General features: G+C 44.3%; 1 protein-coding gene across 3 annotated transcripts in view; it reads left to right on the forward strand.

Moving 5' to 3' along the window:
- Window positions 1-26,127, forward strand: part of ube3d (ubiquitin protein ligase E3D) — a 206,234-nt gene that overhangs the window by 42,212 nt on the left and 137,895 nt on the right. For all 3 annotated transcript variants that reach the window (XM_078542447.1, XM_078542448.1, XM_078542446.1), the window contains exon 8: window positions 11,929-12,101. In XM_078542447.1, the coding sequence (XP_078398573.1) occupies window positions 11,929-12,101 (173 nt within the window). The remainder of the gene's footprint in view (window positions 1-11,928; window positions 12,102-26,127) is intronic.

Genomic DNA, 26,127 nt, shown 5'->3' on the forward strand with positions numbered 1-26,127 from the left:
GCCCTCACCCTTTAAAGGCACTCCTGAAAATCAGGCAGCCCAGGAATGGGGTCTGGAATTCCGGAATCGAGATCCACTGGCCATTTTTAAAGGGCTCCCGAGTCAACCTGACTCAGTGAGAATCCAGGCCATTGTTCCCAAGAAGTAAAGAAAGCCTAAATTGGATGAAGAGATTTTTATGCGAATCACTCTGGGCTGCTCTTGTGTATTCCAGTGTAGATGCGTTAGGCATTAGGTTATGTTTTTTCAAACTCATTTACGACAAGTGGCATCATTTGTAAGAACATAAGAAATAGGACCAGGAGTAGACATTTAAACTGTTCAAGCCTACTCTGCCATTCAATATGATCATGGTTGATCATCTGCCTCAATTTCACATTCCTGTCCAATTCCCATATCCTCTGAGAGACCAAAAAGCTGTCTATCGCAGCCTTGAATATACTCAATGATAGAACAACCAATTCCAAAGATTCACAACCCTTTGAGTGAAGAAATTTCTCCTCATCTTCATCCTAAATGATCATCCCTTTATCTTGAGACTGTGCTATGGCGTTCTCGATTCCCCAGCCGGGGGAAACAGTCTCTCAGTGCCTCCCTTGTCAAGTCCCTTCAGAATCTTGTATGTTTTAATGAGATTACTTCTCAGTCTTCTAAATTCCAGAGAGCAGAAGCTCAGTTTATTCAGCTTTTCATCATAGCACAACTCTCTCATTTGAGGTGCCGATCTGGTGAATCTTCACTGTACTGCCTCTAAGGCAATTGCATCCTTAAATATCAAGACTGAAACTGCACACAGTTCTCCAGGTGTGGAGAACTTCCTTATTATTGTATTCCAATCCCCTTGCTATATAGGCCAAAATGCCATTTGCCTTCCTAATTGCTTCCTGTACCTGTCTGCTAACCTTCTGTGTTCCTTGTACAAATACATCCAAGTCTCTCTGAACAGCAGTCTGCTTTTATATTCTTCTACCAAATTGAATAACCTCACATTTCCCCACATTATACTCCATCTGCCAACTTACTGCCCACTCACTTAACCTGTCTATATTTCTTTGCAGCTGATTTAGAACATAAGAATTTGAGAACATAAGAAGTAGGAGCAGGAGTAGGCCATTCGGCCCTCAAGCCTGCCCCGCCATTTAATAAGATTATGGCTGATCTGCCCCAGGCCTCAACTTCCCTTTTGTGCCAGCTCCTCATAGCCCTCAACTCCCCGATATTTCAAAAATCTATCTACCTCCTCTTTAAATATTTTCAGTGATCTAGCCTCCACAACTCTAAAGTAGAGAATTCCAGACATTCACTACCCTCTGAGAGAAGAAATTCCTTCGCATCTCAGGTTTAAATAAGTGCCCCCTTATTCTGTAACTATGTCCCATAGTTCGAGATTCTCCCACTAGTGGAAACATCTTCTGAACGTCTACCCTGTCAAGCCCCCTTGCATGTTTCAGTAAGGTCACCCCTCATTCTCCTAAACTCTAATGAATAAAGGTCTAACCTGTTTAGCCATTGTTGATAAGTCAACCCCTTTCATTCCAGGAATCTGCCTAGTGAATCTCTTTTGAACTGCCTCCAATACTAGTATATCCTTTCTTAAATATGGGGACCAAAACTTAACACCGTACTCCAGGTGCTGCCTAACCAACACCCTGTATAGTTTGTACCAAGACTTCCCTATTTTTAAACTCCAACCCTCTAGTAATATAGGCCAAAATTCCATTTGCCTTCTTAATTTCTAGCTGCACCTGCATGCTAACGTTTTGTGTTTTATGCACAAGAACACCCAGATGTCTCTGTGCTGCACTTTATGGAGTTTGTCTCCATTTAAATAACAGTCTGCCTTTTGATTTTTCCTACCAACGTGCATTACCTCACAATTTCCTACATTAAACTCCATCTGTCAAGTTTTTACCCACTCACTCAACCTACCTATATCCCCTTGCAGATTCCTTATGTCCTCATCACAACATGCCCTCCCACCTATTTTTGTATCATCAGCAAATTTGGATACATCACACTCTGTCCCCTCCTCCAAGTTATTAATATAGATAGTAAATAATTCAGGCCCTAGGACTGATCCTTGTGGCACACCACTAGTTATGTTTTTCTAACCTGAAAAAGACCCATTAATCCCGACTCTCTGTCTTCTTTGTGTTAACCAATCCTCAATCCATGCCAATACATTACCCCCAATACCGTGAGCTCTCATCTTGTGCAATAACCTTTTATGTGGCAGCTTATCAAATGCCTTCTGGAAATCCAAATACACTACATCGACCAGTTCCCCTTTATCAACTCTGCTTGTTATATCCTCAAAGAACTTTAGAAAATTTGTCAAACATGATTTCCCTTTTACAAAACCATGTTAACTCTGTTTGATTGCGTTAAGCTTTTCTAAATGTCTTGCTATTTCTTCCTTAATAATGGACTCTAGCATTTTCCCAATGACAGGCTTATTGGCCTATAGTTTCCTGCTTTTTGTCTCCCTCCCTTCTTGAACAGAGTTAGCAGTTTTTCAATCTGCTGGGACCCTCCTGGAATCCAGTAAATTCTGGAATATTTCAACCAATGCCTCCACTATCCCTGCAGCCACTTCCTTTAAAACTCTTGGATGCAGGCCGTCAGGTCCTGGTGACTTGTCTGCCTTTAGTCCCATTAGTTTCTCAACTACTTTGTCCCTTGCGATATAGACTGTTACAAGATCTTTCCTCTCAATAGCTCCTTGCTTATCTGATATCTTTGGAATGTTTATAGTGTCCTCCACCGTGAAGACTGATGTAAAATATTGGTTTAAATTTTCTGCCATTCCCTGTTCCCCGTTATAAATTCTCCAGTCGCATCCCCCTGTGGTCCCACACTCACTTTAGCTACTCTTTTTCTTTTTATATACCCGCAGAAGCTCTTTCTGCTTGTTTTTATATTTCTTGCCAATTTACTTTCATAATTCATTTTCTCCTTCTTTAGTAGCTTTTTAGTCATCTGCTGCTGGATCCTAAAAGAAATTCCCAATCCTCTGGCATACCACTAGTTTTCGCTGCTTTGTATGACTCAGTTTTTGATTGGATATCCTCCTTGACCAGCTTTGTTAACCAAGGGTGGTTCGTCCTTCTCATCAAGCCCTTCTTTTTGACCAGGATAAATTTTTGGTGAGCGTTAGGAAATATCTGCTTAAATGTCTGCCACTGCTCATTCACTGACCTTCCCAATTCTACCATGTTGTGATTGCTACCCCATAGAGGATCCTTAACTACAAGATCTCTTATTATTCCTACCTCATTACACATTACTAGATCTAAAATAGCCTGTTCTCGGGTAGGTTCTGCAATGTATTGCTCTAATAAACAATCCCTGATGCGCTCAACAAATTCATCTTCCATGTTACTCCTGCCAATATGATTTGTCCAGTTAATATGCAGATTAAAATCACCCATGACAATTGTAGTGCCCTTCTTACATGCCTCCATTATTTCCCAGTTTATACTTTGCCCTACAGTGAGGCAACTCTTCGGGGTCCTATAGACGACTCCCACCTGTGACTTCTTCCCCTTGCCATTCCTTATTTCCACCCAAACTGATTCCACATCACGATCTATTGCATTTATATCACTACTCACCACTGCACAGATACCTTCCTTTATTAGCAAAGCTACCCCACCTCCTTTTCCTTTTTGCCTATTTTTCTGGAACTTCGAGTCCCCAGTCTTGGTCACCCTGCACATCTCTGTAATAGCTATTAAGTCATTTCCATTTATTTCTATTTGTACCGGCAATTCATTTATCTTGTTACAAATGCTGCGTGCATTCAGATAAAGAGCCTTAAGCTTTGACTTTTTACCATTATTACTCATTCTGGTTCTAATTTCTGCTGCACTCTTCTGCTTATATTTTCTACCCCTTCCTGTCACACTTTGATTATCGTTCACCTCTTCACTACCCTGCACCTCTGCTCTCTCGTTTATTTTTGATTTTCTAAACTTCCCTTCAATTGAACCCTCCACCCCACTAATTAGTTTAAAGCCCAATCTACAACCCTAGTTATATGATTTGCCAGGACTCTGGTCCCAGCATGATTCAAATGAAGTCCATCCCAACGGAACAGCTCTCTCCTTCCCCAGTACTGGTGCCAGTGCCCCATGAATCAGAACCCATTTCTCCCGCACCAATCTTTGAGCCGCACATTTACCTCTCTGATTTTATTTACCCTACGCCAATTTGCATGTGGCTCAGGTAGTAATCTGGAGATTATTACCTTTGTGGTTCTGCTTTTTAATTTAGCCCTGAGCTGCTCATAGTCCCTCAGCAGAACCTCATTCCTAGTCCTATCTATGTCATTGGTACCTATGTGGACCCCGACAATTGGATCCTTCTCCTCGCACTCCAAGTTCCTTTCCGGTCCAGAAGAGATGTCCTTAGCCTTGGCACCAGGTAGGCAACACAGCGTTCGGGATTCTGTCTTTGCTGCAGAGAACAGTATCTATTCTCCTAACTATGCAATCCCCTATTACTGCTACATTTTCTCCCCCCATTTGAATGGTGCTCTGTACCACGGTGCTGTGGTCAGTTCACTCAGCCTCCCTGCAGTCTGTGTCCTCGTCCACTCCTGGAGCAAGAACCTCATACCTATTGGATAAGGACACTGCTGAGTCTCCTCCAAAGCTAAATTCTGGATCCCCATACCTGCCTCACTCACCTGCCCTCCTGTCCCTGACCATGGACCAAATTTGATGTAATTAATCTTAGGAGTGTGATTGCCTCTTGAAATACAGTGTCCAGGTAACTGTTCCTCTCCCTGATGTGTCGCAGTGTCTGCAGCTCGGACTCCAGCTCATCAACTCTGAGCTGACGTTCCTTGAGGAGCCAAAACTTGCTGCAGATGTGGTCACCGTGGATCACACCGGAGTCCACCAGCTCCCACATATTACTGCTGCAACACATCACCCGCCCAGCCATCTCTATTCTATTTAATAAATTAATTTGGATGTTAAATATTTTAAAAATGAATTTCTTAATTGTACTCTTCAGCTGTAAATAATATCTTGACCATTTGACCAATCAAAAGAGACATGGGAGAGATACCCACCAATCACCTACCTGTTTTCCTGTGATGTCACACTTCGGCTCTGACAGGTAGAAATGTGCGCAAGGGGCTCTCTGCCACTGGTTTTCATCTCTCGTCGCTGCCACCCTTCTCATGCAGGTCTGTGCTCCCTGTCCTTTGTGTCCTCCTCGCAGCTTACATTCCCACCTAGCTTTGTATCATCAGCAAACTTGGATTTGTTGCTCTTGGTCTCTTTAGCTAAGATAACAACATAGATTGTAAATAGCTGAGTTCCCAGTAGTGATCCTTCCAGCACTCCACTAATTTAAAACCTACCAATTCTGCTTCTTGCCTGTTAACCAATTCTTTAATCCATGCTAATATGTTACTATCAATTCTGGGCCTTAATGCGTGGCACCTATCAAATATGTACCTTTTGTGTTGCACCTTTTAGATGTCTTTTGATATTTCAACTGTACCTCTACTGGTTTCCCTTCAATCACTCTACTAGTTACATCCACAAAATCTCCAATAAATTTGTCAAACGTGATTTCTGGTTCATATTGACCTTGTATGATCATACAATGATTTTCTAAGTGCTTTGTTAAGATTTCCATAATAATACATTCCAACATTTTCCTGACGATTGATGTCAGGCTAATTGGCCTGTAGTACCTATTTTTTCTCTCCCTCCTTTCTTGAATAGTAGAATTACATTTGGTAACTTCCAATTCACTGGGACTGTTCTAGAATCTAGGAAATATTGGAAAATCAGAACCAGCACATCCGCTATCTCTGCAGCCTCTTATTCTGGAACGCTTGGGTGTAGGCCATCAGGTACTGGGATTTGTTAGCTGTTAGTCCCTTTATTTTCTCCAATACTTTTTCTCTGCTGATATTAATTACCTTACGTTCCTCATTCTTAGCCCCTTCATTGCCCTCTATTTCTGGTATGTAATTTGTGTCTTCTGCTATGAAGACTGAACAAATATTTTGTGCTAAGTCCCTGTCATTTTCTCACCCCCTATGATAATTTAACCTGGGCAGCAATTTCCGGTCGGCGAGTGGGGGCGGTGACGACGCATAAAATGACGTGGAGTGACATCGGGCGTGCGTCCTGACGTCACCCTGCATCATTTAGACTCTCAGTTCGGTGGGCACGCAGCCGACTCAGCCACTTAAGGCCTTTAAAAAAATTAATTTACCTAATTAATGGTCTGTCCGTCCAACCTGACGATTGGCAGGTAGGCGAATAACCCAAGCGACCTTCTGAAAAAGCATGAAACCTCATCCACAGGCGGGATGAGGTTTCATGAGGGATTTAAAATGTTCAGAAAATTTTATATGAAAATAACGGACATCTCCCAGCACATGAGACAGTGTCACATGAGGGGACTTGTCAGAAGTATTTTTTCTGCCTTAAATAAAGTTTTCACACTTGAGCCGATCTCGCTGAGGCAGCATTTTGCCTCAGGGAGATCTGTGCGCTCTTCCGCGTGCATGTACGAAAGAGCACACTCCTGGCTCAGGGAATCCCCCCCGCCTGCACAGGGGGCGCACAGCGCTTCTGGGCAGACGTCATGCTGGGCGGGCCTTAATTGGGAACCCACACACCCGCACCCGCCTGGCGGGGGTGGGGGTGGGGGGGGGGGGGGGGGCGGGGTGGGGGTGGGGGTGGAGAGTGCTGCCCCCTGTCTCTGTCTCTAAGGGACCAACATTTACTTCAGCGACTCGCTTCCTGTTTACGTTCCTTGAGAAAGCTCTTACAATATGTTTTTGCATTCCTGGCTAGTTTGCTCTCATATTGTGGGCAGAATTTTGCCCTTGTTGGGCGGGCGGGCAGGCAGCTGATCGCTGCCACCGAAATGGGCCCCGCCGCCATTTTAAATGGGTGGGCCAATTAAGGCCCACCCAGCCTGCCGCCCGACGGGAAGTGCTATGCACTTCCTATGCAGGTGGGGGGGCCATTTCCCAAACGCGAGAGTACGCTGCTCCGTGCATGCGCACGAAAGAGCGCACATCTCCCTGAGGCAAAGTGCTGCCTCCGAGAGATCGCTGAAAGGCTGGCAAATATTAAAAATAGAACAATAAAAAATCCATTAACATGTCCCCCTCATGTGAAAATGTCGCACGAGGTGGGGCATGTTAATGAAGTACACAAAACCTTTATTAAACGTTTTTAATTCCGATATCAAACGTCATCCCACCACTGGATGAGGTTTGTAAAAAAAAGTCAGTTACCTGCCTGCCCGTTGGGCCCGTGCGCCGAGCCGAAGCTCGCACGGGCACCTCAAAATCCTGGTCGATTGGAGAGTTAATGGCCTTAACAAGGCCTTTAATTAATGGCGGGCGTGCGTCCCACTGCATAGCGTGCCCGCTGACCGAAATATCTCAATGCCGCGCGCTAAAGTCGGGACACTCGCGCGACATTTTAAGCAGTGGCGTGCGGACTCTGCTACCTGCACGCCAGCCAGAAGATTCAGCCCTGCATTTTTTTTCTTTTTATCAACATTTTGGATGTTCTTTGCTGATATTTATAACATTCCCAACCCTCAGGCTTGCTGCTGTTATTTGCAAAATTGTAAACTTCTTTTAACCTAATACTACCCTATCAAACTTAATAAGGAATTCAAATGTATTATGATCACTGTTGCATCCTATTTAAGTCATACTGGCTAAGGACAGCAGATTTCCTTTCTTGAATAACATTAGTGAGCTAGATGTGTTTTTACAACACACACACAGGATGTTTTTATAGTCACACAGAGGATGTGACATTGTTGTTATCACTCATGTTAGCTTTTTATTCCAGACTTATTTATTTAACGGAATTTAAATTCCCCAGATTCCAGGGTTGGTGCCAGAGGACTGGAGAATTGCAAACATTGCGCCCTTGTTCAAAAAAGGTTGTAAGGATAAGCCCAGCAATTACTGACCAGTCAGTTTAACCTCAGTGGTGGGCAAGATTCTAGAAACAATTATTCAGGACAGAATAATGGAAAAACATGGCTTGATAAGGATGAGCCAGCATGGATTTCTAAAGGGGAAATCGTGTTTAACTAGTTTGCTGGTGTTTTTTTGAAGAGGTAACAGAAAAGGTCGATGAGGGTAATGCTGTTGATGTGGTGTACACGGACTTTCAAAAGGCATTTGATACAGTGTCACACAACAGAATTGTGAGAAAAGTTATAGCTCATGGAATAAAAGGGACAGTAGCAATGTGGATATAAAATTGGCTTAAAAGTAGGAAGCGGAGAGTAATGGTCGAAGGATGTTTTTCACAGTGGAGGAAGGTGGAGTTCCCCAGGGGTCGGTATTGGGACCCTTGCTTTTCCTGATGTATATTAATGATCTAGATCGTGATGTATAGGGGACAGTTTCAAAGTTTGCGGATGATACAAAGCTTGGGGGTGTTGTAAACTGTGAGGAGGACAGTGTAGAACTTCAAGAGGACATAGATAAGTTGGTGGAGTGGGCAGATAGGTGGCAGATGAAGTTCAATGCAGAGAAGTGTGAGGTGATGCATCTTGGTAGGAAGAACATGGACAGACAATATAAAGTAAGGGGTGGAATTTTGAAAGTGTTGCAGGAGCAGAAAGACTTGGGTGTATATGTGCATAGATCATTGAAGGTAGCGGAACAGGTGGAGAGAGCAGTTAATAAAGCATAGGGTATCCTGGGCTTCATTAATAGGGACATGGAGTACGAGAGCAGGGAGGTCATGCTGAATTTATATAAGACCCTCGTTAGACCTCAGCTGGAATATTGTATTCTGGGCACCATATTATAGGAAGGATGTGAACACATTGGAGAGAGTGCAGAGGAGGTTTACAAGAATGGTCCCAGGGATGAGAAACTTCAGCTATGAGGATAGATTGGAGAAGGTTGGGACTGTTTTCCTTGGAGAGGAGAGTTGATAGAAGTTTTCAAAATCATGAGGGGGCTGGACAGATTAGATAGGGAGAAGCTGTTCCCACTCATAAAAGGATCAGCACGGGAGGGCACAGATTTAAATTGATTTACAAAAGAAGCAAATGTGACGTGTGAAAAAACGTATTCACACAACGAGTGGTTCAGGTCTGGAATTCACTGCCTGGAAGTGTGGTGGAGGCAGGTTCAATCGAGGCATCCAAGAGGGCATTAGATGATTATTTGAATAGAAACAAGGTGCATGGGTACGGGTAAAAGGCAGGGCAATGGCACTAGGTCATCATGCTCATTGGAGAGCTGGTGCACACATGATGGGCCGAATGGCCTCCTGTGCCGTTAAGATTCTGTGATTCTGTGAACTGAACTCATGTGTCCTGATCACTATTCCAGCAATATAACCACAATGCAACAATTCCCCCATTCGAATAACCCCATTGAATTGCCAGAGGGATTGCATCACCCATAGTCTAGATGTATCAGCAAAGAGATTGAATAACATATACTGTCAGTGACTGATGACCTGGAAACTGGCTTCATGCTTTAACGCTGTTTGTCAATGTATTTATCACTGGTGTGACTGTGATGACCCATGTGCTGGGAAAAGCCTGTGTTTGCTTTTCTGCAATGTCCCTGTAAGAACAACGTGGGCTGGGAACTATTTTGAAAGAGTTTTAATTGGTTTCCTGATTAGGACATTGTTAGGTTCGAAGAAACAACCACATTACCAGGCATTGCCATGGTGGTGAACAGCTGAGAAGCAAAGGACTATTAGAAAGCTAATTGTAGTGGAATTGGGTTTCAGCCTTTGTTTTCTGTTTGGCAGTTCAGAAGATTGGGAACCTGTGCAAGGAGAAAACTTGCTCGGCTCTTTCTGAAAGGAATAGTTTTCTGTTTGCCAGTCTTTGAACAGATCCTAGTGTTGAAACAGGTCTCTGAGAACCAAGCAAAGACTCTGGCTGGAATTTTCTGGTCCTGTTGGTGTCAGGCGGGGAGTGGGGGACAAAATGCTGAGAAGGCTGAAAATTGATTTCATGCTGTCGTGAAACCAGTTTGTGATCGTCTGCTCCACCCGTCAATGGTGGGCTGCATTTCCCACTGCTGCACTTTGGGAACCAATTTCAACACTTTAGCATTTTATTAAGCCCTGTTCGCTGGAATCATCTCCCCACGCTGGATCATCTGGGCACGCTGACATGTTTCATAATTGTACATTAGTGATGTGCACTTGGTGAGCTGCACTTCGCTTGGGACTTTGAGGTTTGTCTGCCTACCTTGCTTCGGGTAGCACTCACAATCATCAGTACCAGGCAGCACCACAACACTTTTAGGGGGGCTCACGAACAGGTGAGCTCATCTACCAGACCAATCGTAAGGCAAGGGCTAGGGCTTGCTTGGGGAAGGGGGAGAAGTGGCCTCAGGCAAGGGAAGATGCTGCAGGGTGAGGGCTTTACTTGGGAAGTGGGGTATCCCAGGATGTGTGTGGGGGGGGCACATGTTGATCTGCGCAAGTGGCCTTAAAATGGTGAGGGCTGAGGAGGCAGTCTCCAGAGGAGATGAGGCCAGATGGAGGTGTGAGGATTTGTGTGAAAGAGTGAATGATGATGTCCCTTAAGCTTGCTGTGAGTGAGATGCCACTAAATGTATGATGGCCTTGTGAGGCTGTAAGTTTGGAGTGATAAGATAGTTGCCTTAACCTGGTGGCACGGATGAGATCATTCATCCGTTTTCTGCACTGGGTGGCTGACCTTTTGTGTGCAGCATTGCACTGGCCACTCTGCCACCGCCTGCCAAGCTGGAATGGTGAGACTGATGGGTCTCCTGCGGCCAGAGAGGGGGCTAGAGGACATCACGGCGGGCCTCCACGGCGTCCAGAAGGCATCCCAGAGAAGCACCACTGATTCGGGAGGGTTGCACTTCTTGGCTCTTGGGGCCGTGTCTTCACCGGAGCAGTCCTGGGCTGCAAGCATTGAGAAGTATGCGCGTGGCTGCAGTTTAAAAATGGTGCCCTGCATGAGGAAATGGCGAGGTAACGGCGTGGCGGGCAAATCGGAGGCTGCCCGCCAGCGAGACGGTGTGTTTCCTGTGACGGGAACGGGACGATGCGGTGCGAAAACCCACCATTGCAGCCGGCAGTAAAACAGCTTTTTTCCTGCCCGCTACCGCACTTTGTGAAAATCTGGGATGATTCTGCCCTCTGTTACTGTGTGCGCTATACAGTTCAAAAGGACAGGACTGAAGACAGGAAGAGTGAGGGATTGTGCATCGAACAATACCCATTACTGCTGTTGAACTAGTGCCAGAGCCTATCAGACCGTCTAAAGGGTTTGGAAAATGGAACCTCTGGGGATTCTGTGCCACCAGCACTGTCACGATCTGAGTGAGAAAGGGTTTATGTGCGCCTTGTTGATGGTAATCGTTTCCAGGAACTTCCGGGTGGAATATGGTTGCTGGCTGATGCTACGGCTTTTGTTCAAGAGGCAAAACAAATTGATGGGAAATGAGAGACCCTACAAAATGAAGACCAAGTTGGAAAGACTGTGAGATTGCATGTGATGAGACATTTGTGTGCGAAGTAGTGCGGGTGCTTGTAACTACGTGAGGCATACCTTTGTTGTTTTAACTATTTAATGCAAAGTTTACCTAAGTTGAAATATCCTTTCCCGTTAATTAATGTTACAATCACGTTGATTTTAGTTGGTTTGTTACAGTAAAAGTTTTAAAAAGTGAACTCTTGTCCAGTGGTTTTCTTTCCGTTGGCGTCATGGGGTTTCCTTTCTTTTTAAAAAGTTATCAGCCTTTACGGGAATCCTAACAAGACATTGATCAGAAGTGAGCTGCAGGTGGCTTTTTGAATAGCTGAGTCTTTTTAAAAATAGTGTCCTTTATTTTCAAGTGCCTTGTTTATGTTCACATGCATTATATATCAGTTTTTTGTTATTTCTGTTATCCCCTTTCTATAGCTCTGGCTTTTGAATTCTGACACCCTACTGGTGAGATCACACAATGATTCAAATAGCGATTTTGCTGCAATTGGCAAGGACACAGTGAAGCCTGAGTCGTCTAACAAATTATGTGAAGGAAACAATGCTGTAAAAGTACTGTATCACCCCTGTTTAAAGGAAAGAAACAAAATGTAAGTACTATTGTTTTCAATATTTTTGTGAGGTTTTAATAGGGCTCGAAGATACATGATTGCTAAAAGTGGGATAAACAGCCCCATGGACTAGGAAAAACTCAGCAGGTCTGGCAGCATCGGCGGAGAAGAAAAGAGTTGACGTTTCGAGTCCTCATGACCCTTCAAACATGAGGACTCGAAACGTCAACTCTTTTCTTCTCCGCCGATGCTGCCAGACCTGCTGAGTTTTTCCAGGTAATTCTGCTTTTGTTTTGGATTTCCAGCATCTGCAGTAGTTTTTTGTTTTTAGCCCCATGGATTAGCTTGTGCTAAATCTTGCCCACCTTGTTATTGTGATGTGCCCCTTGAGCAGAATGACTCTGGAATTCAGTCTGCTGTGGGAAAAGAGTGGAATGTGCAATGAACTATAGGTAAATGCTCAAGCTATTGAGTGAACTACTGTGTAATTTTCTTTTGAAAACGCTCATACTTAGGATGTAGGAGTCACTGACATTTGTTGTCCCTTGAAGATGATGCTTAATGAGGTGCTGTCTTGAACAGCTACAGCCCATATGATGAAGGTACTCCCACAGTGCTATTAGGGAGGAAGTTCCAGAACTATGACCCAGTGGCGATGAAGGAACACCATTATGTGTGTCAGGGTGATATGAAGGGCAATTTCCAGGAAATGATGTTTCATACATCTGCTGCTCTTGTCCTTCTAGGTGGTACAGACTGAGGGTTTGGAAAGTGCAGTTGAAAGAACCTTGCCGAGTTGCTGCAGTGCCTCTTGTAGATGGTACACACTGCAGACACTGCTCCAGTGGTGAATTGAGTGAATGCTTAAGGTTGTGGATGAGGTACTGCTCATGGTCTGCTTTGCCCTGATGATGTTGAGCTTCTTGAATGTTGCAGCTGCCCGCATTTAGGGAAGAGGAGAGTGTTCCATTACACTCCTGTTTTTAGCCTTGTGGATTGTCCGAAAGCTTTGGGGATTTAGGAAGGGAGCCATCCAGCAGCTTGCTTGTTTGTAACCACCAGGATGTTGATGGTGGGTGATTCAGTGATGGTAGTGTCATTGAATGTCAAGATGAGGTGATTTGACTCTCTCTTGATGGATATGGTCATTGCTAGGCACTTAATTTGTAAGTAACAAGCGTGCCCCACATTAGCCCGAGCCTGGATATGGCCCAGGTCTTGCTGTAGATGGGCGTAGATAGCTTCATTAGCTGAGGAATTCCCAATGGACGTGAACTCTATGCAATTATCAGAGAACGGCCCTAATTCTGACTTTGTGCTGAAGGGAAGGCCATTGATGAAACATGTTGGGCTTTGGACATTGCCCTGGAGAACGCCTGTAGCAATGCCCTGGGGCTGAGATGATTGGTCTCAATTACAGTAATCTTCCTTTGTGCTAGGTATGACTTCAGCCACTGGAGAACTTTTTCCCCATGATCCCCATTGACTTCAGTTTGAATAAGGCATCATGATGCTGTTACTAAGTTAAATGCTAGCTGGATGCCAAGGGCACTCGCTTGTGCCTCACCACGTCTCTGGAATTCAGCCCCATTATCCACGATCAAAGCCGTAATGAGGTCAGCAGCCAGGTGGCCCTGAGCGTCGGTGAACAGCTTATTGGTGAACAAGTGCTGCTTGATAGCACTGTTTTGATGATAGCATCATTTTGATGATGTTTGGAGGTAGGCTGATTTAGCAGTTATTTTTTGGATTGGATTTGTCCTACTTTTTGTGAATAGGACATACTTGGGCAATTTTCTAGGCAGATATACTGGAACAAGTTTACTGGGTTTCACCCAGTTGTGTAGCATAGACCATCAACACAGCCAGGTTGTTGTTGGGGCCAGCCGCCTTTGCTGTGCCCAGTACGCTCAGGTGTTTCTTAAAAGAAAAACATGCATTTATATAGCACCTTTCATGATCACTGTGTGTCCCAAAGCACTTTATAGTTAATGAAGTACTTTCGAAATGTAATCACTGTTGGAATGTAGGAAACGCAGCAGTCAATTTGTGCACAGCAATCTCCCACAAATAGAAGTGTGATAATGGCCAGGAGAAAAAGGGATTACTTTTGAAGGGCAGTCACTTGTTTATGTAGCCAAATCTTGCAGACAATTTGTGCCTAGTAACGTCCCACAAACAGCAGGCGAATGAACGAATGGATAGCAGAGTTGTTCTGGTGGTGTTGGCTGAGGGAGAATTACTGGCCAGGAGAACCGCTTGGAGAACACCCTAGTCTTCTGAGCTCCATGAGATATTTTGTGTCCATCCAAGATGGCAGGCATTGGTTTAATGAGCTGGATTATATGCTTAGGGTGGGCTTCCCTCACCCCAGCAGAAATGTTGGCGGTGAGCATGCCTCCGCTTGGCTGGCTCACCCCACTTCAATTTTTTGGTCGTTGGAACTTTAATTGTTAAGAGGTGAGACTTCAACTGCTCTTCATGAGGAAGATCTGCCTCTTAGAGCTACCAGCCAAACGGTGGGTGGCAGTTCTGCAAAGCAGTGATGGGCCCAGACCTTCAGGTAAGCCTGGGATCTCGCTGGGCTGGCAGCCCCTGGTTGGGGAGGGGCAGGGTTGGGGTGCATGTTGGACAGGGCAGGAGGGTGGACTTGGGGAGGGAAAATTGTTGTCGGGGAGGGGGGAGCCTCCGCTTGGCAGCAGAGGCCTGGAAAGGAGGACTCTCCTCCCCCTTTGACTGGCTACCAGCTTGCAGGGTCAAACCTGCCGGGCTGCACGATGGGCGCAGGCCTGTTCTGCTGCACGTTCAATCTGAGCGGCGGCGGGATGAGGCCTGTAAGTGGCTTGTATGCGACAACACTCTGTTTTATGGGTGCCTCCTTTCCTGCTCGCTGGTGGCCTGTAAATTCCAGCACAATGTCTCTTCCGAAAGATGACAATTCTGACAGTGGGACAATTCCGCACTGATATTTGAACTTTCACACTTCCATTTTCTAACTCTGTTTACTTATCATGTGATGTTACTGACTGCACCTGTTTGGTAAAAAGATAGCATTCTTTCAGCTGGTAGTTCTGCACATGTATCAAAATATTTAAAGGGAATTAAGAAGTTATGTCTCCAAGTTACTGATGTTATAATCCTGGCAGTCTACATTTGACGAGGACACCAGATTTGAGGGGAATTTTGCCGTCACTGCTGTGGATGATATTTTTTCAATGCTGCAGCATTATTGTTTGCTCCATTTCAGTTTCCATTTTTTTTTAATGTTGGCTGGCACACCTCTGTTTGTATGTGGGTGTCACTGGCGATTTGGAAAGGTCAGCTCTCAGCACCACTACCTCATTGATGAATTCAAGCAGCATCTTTCTGATATGGCTGGGGGGTGCAGGGGGGAATGGGGAGGTGGGGAGAGGTGGGAAGTCAGGGAGGGCGACAGAGGCGGAGGAGGGAGAATGCTTTTATGTATGTTTAATTAACCAACATTAATTTTTAATGTATCTAATTTAGCTCGGATGAAAGCTTAATTTAATTAATAAGTAAGTGTGCTTAGTTTTTAAAAATAAATTTATGTTTCTGACTTAGCTTAGGGGGTTCTTCTATGTGTATTTAATTAAATAGAAATGCTTTTATACTCAGAACAGCTGATGTGTAGCAGTGCCTTTGCGACACTCAAGATGATGCAAAATGACAATGAGCTTTGCTTTTTTAGCGTGACCCACTGGGATTCCTGGTCAGCAGCATAGTGGTCACTGTGACAAAAAGTTTGGATGTTCCAGAAGTAGAGCACCTGGTAAATACTTAGTTTGTCATAGAGTGCTAGAGCTATACAGCACAGAAACAGGCCCTTTGGCCCATTGTGGTGGAGCCTATGCTTTCCATTTCTCTGCTGTCTTCCTTTGTCCTTCATTTGCCCCAATGCCTTTTGTATGGTTGATGCTCTCAATGCTTTTTTAAAAAAAAGTGTTATTGGAGAAATAAAAAACAATTAAAGTATGCATCCCCTTGGAGCTCACTTCTATTTCTAATTGGATATGAAACTGCCTTCCCTGAGTGGCAAAGTAAGTCTAAGTGTCAGTAAATTTAAACCTGTATCTGTTGATCCTTTAAGTGTCATGTAAAATTTCTAGGCTAAGTAGCTGATGAAATCTTTTGTTTTTCATAATGAGTTGGGTGCTCTCCAGTACTGTACGGGCATGTGATTTCACATGACAACAACAATAACTTTTATTTATAAAGCACCATTAAAGTAATGAAACATCACAAGACATTTCACAGGAGCATTATAAAACAAGGGATAACACCAAGCCAAATCAGGAGATATAAAGCCAGATGACCAAAAGCTCGGTCAATCAGGTAGGTTTTAAGAAGTGTCTTAAAGGGGGAAAGCCAGATGGGAAGGCATAGGGAGGGTAGTTTAGAACTTGTTGTTTAGGTAACTGAAAGCACAGCCACCATTAGTGGAGTAATTAAAATTGGGGATGCATAAGAGACCAGAATGAGAGGAGCACAGTTATCTCAGGGGTTGTGGGGCTGGAAGAGATTACAGCGATAAGGAGGGGCAAGGCCATGGAGAAATTTGAAAAGAAAGATGAGAATTTTAAAATCAAGATGTTGTATGACCGAGAGCCAATGTAGATCAGTGAGCGGGAGAGGGGGGATGATTGGGGGCCAGGACTTGGTTCAAGCTAAGACACGGGCAGCAGAATCTTAAATGGCCGTAAGTTTATGGAGGGTAAAATGTGGAAGACTAGCCAGGGCTGTGTTGCAAAAGTTGAGTCTAGCGGTAACGAAGGCATGACTGAGGGTTTCAGCAGCAGGTGAGCTGAGACAGGGGCAAAGTCAGGTGATCTTACGGAGGTGGAAATAGTGATGGCACGAACATGAGGTCAGAAATTCATCTTGGGATCAAATGTGACACCAAGATTGCGAACAGACTGGTTTAATCCCAGACTGTTGCCAGGGAGAGGGATGGAGTCAGTAGCTAGGGAACAGAGTTTGAAGCAGGGATCCAAAACAATGGCTTCAGTCTTCCCAAAATTTAATTGGAGGAAATTTCTGCTCATCCAGTTCTGGATATTGGATAAGCAGTCTGATGATTTAGCAGTAGCAGAGGAATCTAGAGAGATGGTGGTGAGGCAGAGCTGGGTGTCCTCAGTGTACATGTGAAAACTAATGCTGTGCCTTTGGTGATGTCATCAAGGGGCAGCATGTAGATGAGAAATAGGAGGAGGCCAAGGAAAGATCCTTAGGGGACACCAGAGTCTAATAGTGCAGAAAGAGAAGCCATTGCACATGATACTCTGCCTGTGATTAGATAAATAAGAATGGAACTAGGGAAGTAGGGAGGGCTTTAAACTAAACAACGGGTGAGGGATCAAGCTTGGGTAGAGGTAGCAATTCAAGATGTAGAGTCAAGACAGGAGAGCAAAATAATAATATGAGAAATGAGGGTCAGAGAATGGTAGGAAGGGAGAGAGAGAGAAAAAAACCTAAGAATATATCAACAGTCAAGACTAGATGTTACAAAGGTAACAAAAAGACAAAACTGATGGCTCTCTATCTGAATGTGCGTAGCATTCGTAACAAAGTAAATTAATTGATGGCCCACATTGAAGTAAATCAATATGATCTGATAGCAATTACGGAGACGTGACTGCAGGAAGACAAAGATTGGGTCATTAATATTGAGGGGGACGTGGGCAAGAAGCTAGGTAAAGGCGGAGGGGTAGCACTGTTAATCAAAGAGGGCATTGGTGCAATAGTTAGAGATGACTTTAGTTCAGGAGATCAGAATATAGAATCATTTTGGGTGGAGATGAGGAATAGTGGGGGAAAAAAGTCATTAGTGGGAGTGGTCTACAGGCCCCCTAACAGTAGCCACAGTGTAGGAAAAAGTATTCAAGAGAAAATATTGTATGCTTGTGATAAAGGGATGGCAATAATCATGGGTGATTTTAGCCTACGCATAGGGAAGAATTTTTGAGGCCGGGGCGGGGCCCACTCGCCCATATGTAAAATGACGCGTGGTGACGTCAGGTGTGCGTCCCGACATCACCGCGCGTCATTTAGATTGTCAGTTCGGCGCCAAACTGTTAAAGGCATATTAAGGCCATTAAGAAAGTAATTAAAGTTGTTAGGAATGCTGCCCGTCCAACCTTAAGGTCGGTGGGCAGGCGAAGAGCTCAGGCGGCCTTCACACTTTTCATGAAATCCCATCCACGGGCGGGATGAGGTTTCATGAAGGATTTATTAATTAAAGTTTTTGAAAAAATTCATTGAACATGTCCTAGCTCATGTGACACTATCACATGAGGGGACATGTCTTAAATATTTTCTTTTCTTCATTTAAATTTTCAAACCTTAAACTAATCTCCCTGAGGCACAGAGGTACCTCAGGGAGATTTCTGTGCTCTTTTGCGTGCATGCGCGAAAGGGCGTAGGCCCCGACTCAGGGAATTCCCCCCCTCCTGCACAGGGAGTGATCAGTGCTTCTGGGCACGTGTCATGCTGGGCGGGACTCAATTGGCCCGCCCACGTAAAATGGTGGTGTGGCCCCGATTGGAGGTGCTGATCGGGTTCCTACCCGCCCCCGCACAATCCCCCCTCCTATGGAGGGAAATTTCTGCCCATAAACTGGGAAAATCAGATTGGCAGTAGTAGCCTGGATGAGGAGTTCCTGGAATGCTTTCGAGAGAGTTTCGTAGAGCAGCCTGTTCTGGGACCAACCAGAGAGCAGGTTATATTAGACTTGGTATTGTGTAATGTGACAGGATTAAATAATGACCTCAGAGTAAAACCACCCCTAGGTAGCAGCGACCACAATATGATTGAATTTTACATCCAGTTTTAAAGGGAGAAGAGTGGATCTAAGACTAGTATCTTAAACTTAAATAAGGGCAACTATGTGGGGATGAAAGCTGAGCTAGCTGAAGTGAACTGGGAAACGAGGCTAGAGGATAGATCAATAGAGAAGCAGTGGCAGACATTTAAGGAGATATTTCAGAGTATTCAGAATAAGTGCATTCCTCATATAAAGAAAAATTCTACGGGGAGGACCCATTATCTGAAGTTAAGGAAAGCTTAAAACTTAAGGAAAAAGCATACGACTCCGCAAAGGTGAGTGGCAGGACAGATGATTGGTCAGAAAATAAAGAACGGCAGAGAATGACTAAAAGGTTAACCAGAAGAAAGAAATTAGAGTATGAGAGGAAGCTAGCTAGAAATTTAAAAACGGATAGTGTTAACATTAAATTGGAAAAGAGTAAGTAAAGTGAGTGTTGGTCCTCTAGAGAGCGACGGTGGGGAGTTAAAAGTAGATAATAATAAGGAAATGGCGGAAGAAATGAACAAATATTTTGCCCCTGTGTTCATTACAGAGGATACAAAAAACATTCCAGTAATAGCTGCAAATCAGGAGGTGAAAGGGAAAAAGGAACTTGGTGAAATTGAAATCACTAGGGAAACAGTACTAAGCAAATTGATGGAGCTGCGGGCTGGCAAGTCTCCGGGTCCTGATGGGCTACATCCTAGGGTCTTAAAAGAGGTGGCTAATGAGGTAGTTGATGCGCTGGTGTTAATTTTACAAAATTCACTAGATTCTGGAAAGGTTCCATCAGATTGGAAAATAGCAAATATAACCCTTCTATTCAGGAAGGGAGGGAGGTAGAATACAGGAAACTATAGGCTAGTTAGCTTGATATCTGTCATGGGGAAGTTGTTAGAATTGATCATTAGGGAGGCAATAGCTGGGCACATAGAAGAGCTCAAGGCAATCGGGAAAAGTCAGCATGGTTTTGTGAAAGGAAAATCACGTTTAACCAATTTATTGGTGTTTTTTGAAGGAGTAACATGTACGGTGGATAAAGGGGAGTCTGTAGACGTACTGTACTTGAATTTCCAGAAGGCGTTTGATAAGGTGCCACATCAAAAGTTATTACAGAAAATAAAAGCGCATGGTTTAGGGGGTAACATATTAGATGGATAGATGATTGGCTGGCTGGCAGAAAGCAGAGAGTATGCATAAATGGGTCTGTTTCGGATTGGCAGGAAGTGACGAGTGGTGTCCCGCAGGAAGGGTCTGTGCTGGGGCCTCAACTTTTTATGACTTAAATCAATGACTAAAATGCTTAGATGAGGGGAGTGAAGACATGGTAGCTAAATTTGCAGATGATACAAAGGGAGGTAGGAAAGTATGTTGTGAAGGAACATGAGGAAGTTGCAGATGCTGTAGATAGGTTGATTGAGTGGGAAAAGATCTGGCAAATGGAGTTTGATGTGGGAAAATGTGAAGTTGTGCACTTTGGCAGGAAGAACAAAAAAGCAGAGTATTACTTAAATGGAGAACGGCTGCATAATTCTGAGGTGCAGAGGGATCTAGGTGTTCTCATACATAAGTCACAAAAAAGTTAGTATGCAGGTACAGCAAGTATTTACGAAGGCTAATGGAATGCTATCCTTTATTACGAGAGGGATTGAACATAAAAGTAAGGATGTTATGCTTCAGTTATACAGTTAATGTGATCGTACCTCAAATGCTGTGTGCAGTTTTAGCCTCCTTATTTAAGGAAGGATGTAAATGCATTGGAGACGGTTCAAAGGAAGTTTACTTGATTGATACCTGGAATGAGTGGGTTGTATTAAGAGGAAAGGTTAGACAGACTGGGCTTGTTTCCAATGGAGTTTAGAAGAATGAGGGGTGATTTGATTGAAGTATACAAGATCCTGAATGGCCTTGACAAGGTGGACGTCGAAAGGATGTTTCCTCTTGTGGGTGAGTCCAGAACAAGGGGGCACTAGGGTTTTAAAATTAGGGGTCTCCCTTTTAGAACAGAGATGAGGAGAAATTTTTTCTCTCTCAGAGGGTTGTGCAACTTTGGAATTCTCTGCCTCAGAAGGTGGTGGAGGCGATATCATTGAATATTTTTAAGGTAAAGTTAGATAGATTCTTGTTATGCAAGGGAATCAAAGGTTATCTGGGTTAGATGAGAATGTGGAAATTGAAACACAAGAAGAGCAGCCATGATCTTATTGAATGGTGGAGCAGGCTTGAGGGGCTGAATGGTCTATTCCTGTTCCTGTTCCTTATGTTCTTATGGAACCAGGTAAGAGCAGGCCCACCCAAGTTGCCAACAGAGGAGAGACATTGGAGGAGGATGCTGTGGTCAATCTTGTCAAAGACTGTGGACAGGTCAAGAACGACGAGGAGGGAAAGTTTACCTTTGTCACAGTCATGTAGGATGCCATTTGTGACTTTGATAGGAGCCATTTTGGTGTGGTGACAGGGATAGAAATCCGATTGGAGGGATTCAAACATGGAGCTTTGGGAAAGATGGCAAAGAATTTGGGAGGCGACAAAAGACTTTGGAGAAGAAAGGGAGGTTGAAGATGGGATGCTAGTTTGTAAGGGCGGGGGAACCAAGGGTTTTCTTTTGAGAAGAAAGTGTAGACAGCAGGTTTAAAGGAAAGAGAGCTAACACCTGAAGTGAGAGAACTGTTTATAATATTGGCTGACATGGGGACCAACAGGGGAAATTGGATGATTGTCAGTTTAGTGGGAATAGGATCAAGGGAACAGGAGGTGATCTCATGGACAAGATGAGCTTAGAGAGGGCATGAGTGGAGATAGAAGAGAAACTAGATAAAGATGTAAGTTTAGGGCTAGGGTAGGGGGAGCATGAAAGGAGTTTGGCCAGATGGGCTAGTAGAAGGGAGGGATGCAGCAGAAGCAGCTGATTGGAGTGTCTGGATCATAGTGACAAAGGAGTCCATGATCTTCTCGCTTGTTGAGGGTGGAGGGAGCAGGAGAGGGGGGCTTAAGAAGAGAGTTTGCAGTAGAGAAAAGAAGCCGGGGGAGGGGTGGGTATTTTTGCATTCCAGTATCCTTTGCATTCCGTTTATTGTGAGGAAATTGAATACAAAAGTAGAAATGTTGTACTTTCGTTATACAGGGCATTGGTGAGACCACATCTGGAATACTGTGTACAATATTGGTCTCCTTATTTAAGGGCAGATGTAAATGCTTTGGAAGCAGTTCAGAGAAGGTTTACTGGACTAAAGCCTGGAATGGGCAGGTTGTCTTATGGACAGGCTAAGCTTGTATCTGCTGGAGTTTAGAGGAGTAAGAGGCAACTTTATTGAAGCATATAAGACCTTGCAGGGTCTTGACAAGGTGCATGTTGAAATGATGTTTCCTCTTGTGGAAGAATCTAGAACAAGGGGTTACTCTTTAAAAATAAGGTGTCGCCATTTAAGACAGAGATGAAGAGAATTTTTTTCTTTCAAGGTCCTGGGCTTTTGGAACTCTTCCTCAAATGGCGGTGGAAGCAGAGCCTTTAAGTATTTTTAAGGCAGAGGTGGATAGATTCCTGATAAGCAAGGGGCTGAAAGGTCATTGGGGGTAGGCTGGAATGTGGAGTTGAAGTTCCAATCAGATCAGCCATGATCTTATTGAATGGTGGAGCAGGCTCAAGGGGCTGAATGGCCTACTGCTGCTCCTAATTCGTGTGTTCATGTTTTAAGTGGTCTCGGCAGATCCTGGTGGTGGATGGTTAAACCGGTTGTCCGCCATATCCTTTCAAGTCTGAGTCCCTTGGACTTAAGGGAGTGGAGATGAGAGCTGTACAGTCAGGGTGAGAGAGGTTAATGGGCAGGACTTTTAGGTTGGCACGCGGACGCAATCGGCAGGCCCGGGAGCGGCCGGGGAAACGGACCATTGCCCGCGATCGGCCCCTGACTTCGATTTCATGCTGGCTGGTCAATTAAAGGCCAGCCAGTGTAAAGCACATGCTGAAACACTCAGTGCTGCTGGGGTGGTGGGGGGGGGGTGGGGAGAGAGGCGGGAGGAGGGCAAGTTCCCTGAAGGCTGAGAGCTGCCTCAGGGAGCTGAAGAATTTAAAACCATAAATAAAGTTTTTAAAAATCTGGAAAAAACGTTCACACGTCAGGATCAGTCACCTGAACACACACATGATGAAAATTCTGTCAATACATTTTTTAAAAAATTTAATAATGGAAACCTCCTCCTGCCCTTGGACGAGGTTTCATCAAAAATGCAAAGTCCGCCTGGCAGATTCGCCCATCCACCAACCAAAAGATTGGATGGTCCACGAAAAACAGTTGGAACTTTAACAACTTTAATTGTCGTCTTAATTGTTAGCGGGTGAGCTTCCGACACTCACATGCACTCGCCAACCAAAATATTACGCAAGCGTGGGATGACATCGGGATGCTTGCCCGATGCCACCTTGCGCAATTTTGCGTCCGATTGGGCGCGCGTCCACATGCTGACTTAAAAATTCTGCCCAATGGTTTTATCGGGGACTAGAACATCAAAATCCTCCTGCCTGATTTTCCTCGTTGCACATAGCCCATATGATGCTTTACACCCAGGCATTGAGGGTAATTGTTCACTGCTTTTTCCTTTGTGGCAGTATTAAGTCAGCAAAATATAACTTCTCTGAACTTTCTGCTTCTAGAAACTGGTGAATTGTTTCGTGCCTCAACATGGAAATAATTGCACAGCTTGTTCACATTTAGACTCATTTAGAGGTACAACTGAGCCCCTTGATTGTTACAAACAAAGACAATCACAAAGATTCAGAGATAATTTTGACCAGGCCCGACTGATCATTCCAAATGAATGTTTACTTCAAGCTGTGATTTTTTTTTAAAACGTCTCGATGTTTGTATTTAACTTGTGGGAATTTTACATTGCTTCCATCTCAGCACAGAAAAATTGATGCTGCGCCGAGGGTCATGAAAACTTAAATTTGATTCTCTTTTTCCCTGATGGAGATTTATATAACTTGTTACTTGACCTGGTGAAACGTGTGTGGGTTGCAGAAAGCTGAGGTCTGCACATAAGGGAACAGATGAGACCATATGTCCATCTTTAGTGACCTGCTGGACTAAGGCTATATTGTAAAACTGTCAGATCCCATTTGTGCAATGTAATTCACCCTTTCATGGGCAATTTATGTTATTTCTGTAAAGATTAAACATGAATGCCTAGGGTGACCTGAATTTCTACAATATAGGTAGTGGTTTTCACTGTCCATTTAAAACAAGAAGGGTTTTGCAGCTAAATTTACATATCGGAGCCACTAATGGATTGAGTTTACTTGACTTGCCTTTAATGGCAAGATAACATTTTGATTCCATTGAGGCCCCAGTATGAGGGGAGGAGGGTAGAGTGGGGTGGAGGGAGGGGAAAAGTGGGGGGAGGAGTGTGGAGGGAACAAATCAACATATGAGTCAGGCGCAGGAGTAGGCCACTTGACCCCTCGAGCCTACTCCGCCATTCAATAATATAGCCGATCTGATTGTAACCTCAACTCCACATGCTCACATCCCCCGATGACCTTTCAACCACTTGCTTATCAAGAATCTATCTAGCTCTGCCTTAAAAATATTCAAAGGCTCTGCTTCCACCGGCTTTTGAGGAAGACAGCTTTACAGACTCACTACCGTCTGAGAGAAAACATTTCCCCATATCTCTGACATAAATGGGTGACCCCTAATTCTAGATTCTACCACAAGAGGAAACATCCTTTCAGCACCCACCCTGTCAAGACCCCTCAGGATCTTATATGCTTCAATCAAGTCATATCTTACTCTTCTAAATATCAGCAGATACAAGCCTAGCCTGTCCAACTTTTCCTCATAAGACACCCCCCCCACCATTTCAGGCATTAGCCTGGTAAACCTTCTCAATTGTTTCCAACGCATTTACATCCTTCCTTAAATAGGAGACCAAGAGAGAGTTAGGGGGAGGAGGGGGAGGGGTGTTATTATTCATGTTTGCATTTTGATAGTTCTGTCTGGGTACTTAGTGGTGGGAACCATCATAACTGAACTGGATCTTATCCATGACCTGTCTTCACACAAGTACTCTGAATAGAGCTCAATGAGTCGCAATCAAGAATGGCAAACTTGAGGATCATCTTCTCCTCTCAAGCTCTTGGTGCTGAGGTCAATGATAGCACTATCCACTGCCATGTCAGCCAAGATCAGTTAAATTGATACACGCCAGGGGTTAAGGTGGAGGCTTTTTGGTGTGTACGACTTGATACACTTGTTGAGCCGTCAGGGAATCTTGCTTCTTATTTTCTCTATTTTTATTCTTTCTTGTAAGACTCATCAGTTAAAACTTCATTTGGTAGTTCCACTATAAGGAACAGATGTTTTATTCATAAGGTAACTACAAGGGACACATAGGTGTAGCAGTAATGTCACTGGACTAGTTCAGAGATCCAGGCTAATGCGTTGGGGACATGCATTCAAATCCCACCATGGTAGCTGGTAGAACTTAAATTCAATTAATTAATATAACTCAATTAATTAATAAAAATCTGGAATTTAAAGCTAGTCTTGGTAATATCATCGATTGTCATAAAAACCTACCTGGTTAGCTAATGTCTTTTCGGGAGGGAAATCTGCCATCCTTACCTGGTCTGGCCTACATATGACTCCAGAAACTCACTTGTAACAACTTGTATCAAAGGCTAAAAGGAATGAAACTGATGGGTCACCCGGCATCAATTTAGGAGCTGGAAACGACAAAGGCACTCCCAATCCTGCAAAGTCCTCCTAACTAACACCCTTGGGACTTGTGGGGCTGGGGAGCTGTCCCACAGACTAGTCAAGCAACAGCCTGACATAGTCATACCCATAAAATCAAACCTTACAGCCAATGTCCCAGACACCAACATCACCTCCCTGGCTATGTCCTGTCCCACTGGCAAAACAGACCCAGCAGAAGTGGTGGCACAGTGATGTACAGTCGGGCAGGAGTTGCTCTGGGAGTCCTCAACATTTTCATCGTGGCATCAGGTCAAATACGAACAAGGAAACCTCCTGATTATCACCTACTGCCCTCCCTCAGCTGATGAATCAGTACTCCTCCATGTTGAACACCAATTGGAAGAAGCACTGAGGGTGGAAAGGGCACAGAATGTACTCTGGGTAGGGGACTTCAGTGTCCATCACCAAGTGTGGCTCAATAGCTTCACTACTAACTGTGCTGGCTGAGTCCTGAAGGTCATTTCTGCCAGACTGGGTCCATGGT

This window comes from Cetorhinus maximus, chromosome 5 (assembly GCF_964194155.1).
Source record: "Cetorhinus maximus chromosome 5, sCetMax3.hap1.1, whole genome shotgun sequence".
NCBI classification, from domain to species: Eukaryota; Metazoa; Chordata; class Chondrichthyes; order Lamniformes; family Cetorhinidae; genus Cetorhinus; species Cetorhinus maximus.